Source organism: Eurypyga helias, unplaced genomic scaffold (assembly GCF_000690775.1).
Source record: "Eurypyga helias isolate BGI_N326 unplaced genomic scaffold, ASM69077v1 scaffold32481, whole genome shotgun sequence".
NCBI classification, from domain to species: Eukaryota; Metazoa; Chordata; class Aves; order Eurypygiformes; family Eurypygidae; genus Eurypyga; species Eurypyga helias.
The window spans coordinates 1-1,865 of record NW_010233279.1 but is presented as its reverse complement, the minus strand read 5'-3'; the positions used below and the strand labels follow the sequence as shown (position 1 = coordinate 1,865).

The 1,865-nt window shown below is 57.4% G+C and overlaps 1 protein-coding gene across 1 annotated transcript in view; it reads left to right on the top strand.

Moving 5' to 3' along the window:
* SCAMP2 (secretory carrier membrane protein 2) overlaps positions 1-964 on the top strand; it is a gene marked incomplete at its 5' end in the record, with an annotated part of 8,028 nt that extends 7,064 nt beyond the window's left edge. The window contains one exon of the mRNA XM_010161696.1: positions 682-964. Coding sequence (XP_010159998.1) covers positions 682-828 — 147 coding nt within the window. The remainder of the gene's footprint in view (positions 1-681) is intronic.
* Between the last annotated feature and the right edge of the window lie 901 nt (positions 965-1,865).

Genomic DNA, 1,865 nt, shown 5'->3' with positions numbered 1-1,865 from the left:
GCCTTTGCTGCGGGCCAGAGAAGGTGGCCAGCGCGGTCACCCTCAAACGTGGACATCAAATTCTTTGCACCTCCCTTTACATCGATGCTTCGTTCGGACTGGGCTGAGCAGAGGAAGCGGTTGTTCTGTGGGGTGTTCAGGGCTTTGCAGTCACTACCGCAACGTTGTGGCACTTGTCGAATCCCTGATGGGATCCAAACAGGCGCCTTCCCGCTGGCTCCCAAGCGCAGGTCCCCGTCCTCCTCCCGAGCGAGCACACGAGGATCGCATTTCTGCAGCTGACAGCAGAAACGTAGCACTGGGAAGGGCAAAGGAGCAAGCTAAGCTGGTCCTGTTTTTATTGCCTCCCTCTCCTTTTGTACTCAGTTGTACCTGGAAGGAAATACCTGAGGCTCGTAGTTGCAGCCCCTCCGGGTCCTGCCCCACGAGTGTCGAACTGCGGGGGTTGTGTCCGTACCATCGCAGGGCAGGGAGAGGAGGTTTTGCTTGGATACCTGCTGTTTCGCTGAGCGCTTCCTGTTGTACAGCCAGGGAGGGTCTGCTGAAACCACATCGTCACGTGCCGGGCGAGAGGGAGCCCGTGGCTCCAGCCCTCCCTCTCCAGCTGCCGGGAGAAAGCGAGCTGCGTGCAGCAACCTACCGCTGCCCACCGATTCCCACCCCCTTCTTTCTGTTTCCCAGGTCCATTCCCTCTATCGGCGCACAGGAGCCAGTTTCCAAAGGGCCCAGGAAGAGTTTTCCCAAGGCATCCTCACCAACAGGAGCTTCCAGAACGCAGCCGCTGGGGCAGCCTCCTCGGCCGCGCAGAGTGCTTTCCGGGGAAACTAGCCCTCCTGGTGCTGCCCCCCGCCTTGCTTCCTCTGCCAGCGTCGCCCCAACCTTCCGTTTTGTTTTTCCTAAAAGATGCACTTTTCGGGGGTACCACGTTAGCTCTGTGATGCCGACTCCGAACGAGAAGAGGTCTGGGTTTTTAGCTTCAGCTGGCCTACCGTTACGACGATTAGTTTTCCCTGTCTTGTTTTAGGGTGTGGGGAGACGGGGGAGACCTTCTCGGAAGCAAATCTGTTTCTCCATCCAGAACACACCGAGTGTTTGTCTCTCTTCCTCCCCTCACCCCCTCTAGCAGGAAGCGGGGGGGAAGCAGGTCTTTGATTTTAGTCTCTCTTCTATTGGCCTTTGCTATGAAGATTTGATTATTTGCTGGTTTGGGGGAGGGGGGGGTGTAACTTGCATGTAGTTTACGTCGTTCATTTTAAGGGCAGGAACTGTACTTTTGACTTATTACACTTACACGATGCTGCATTTCGACCTCTTAGCTGCTCAGCTTCCTGAGAGTCGGGGTAACGTGGCACAAAGGAAAACCTGGGATTTGGGGGTGATCAGAGAGGAGTGGAAACTTCGTTCTCCTTATCCTCCCCCTCTCCTCCGTTTCCCCAAGGATCCAGCAGACAGCGGCCCTCGGGGCTCCTGTGCCCTTTTGCCGGGGCTCGTGTCCCCGGGTGCAGAGAGGGGGAGAAGGGAACAGTGGGGCCTGAGTCTTCACCGTGGCCTTAAATCGGGGGGAAGGAGGGCTTTTTGACTCGCCAGCCCCGCCGCGGCTCAAACACCACGCAGACATCCATTCCCAGCTGACCTTGAGAGCACGAACGAAGATTTCTCCAGGGACAACTCCTCCCTGCCCTCCTCCTCCCACGTATTGTATCTTCTTTTCGGCTGGGAAAGACCAGGATTTGCGCCTTTTAGCTCCCAAAGCCGCCTGCGGACATGGCACCTCCCTTTGGATGCGGACGAGGCGCTGGGGTTGGGGCAAGGTGCGGTGGGGACGGTTGGAGGGGGGGGGTTTCACTTGCAGACCTGACTTTATC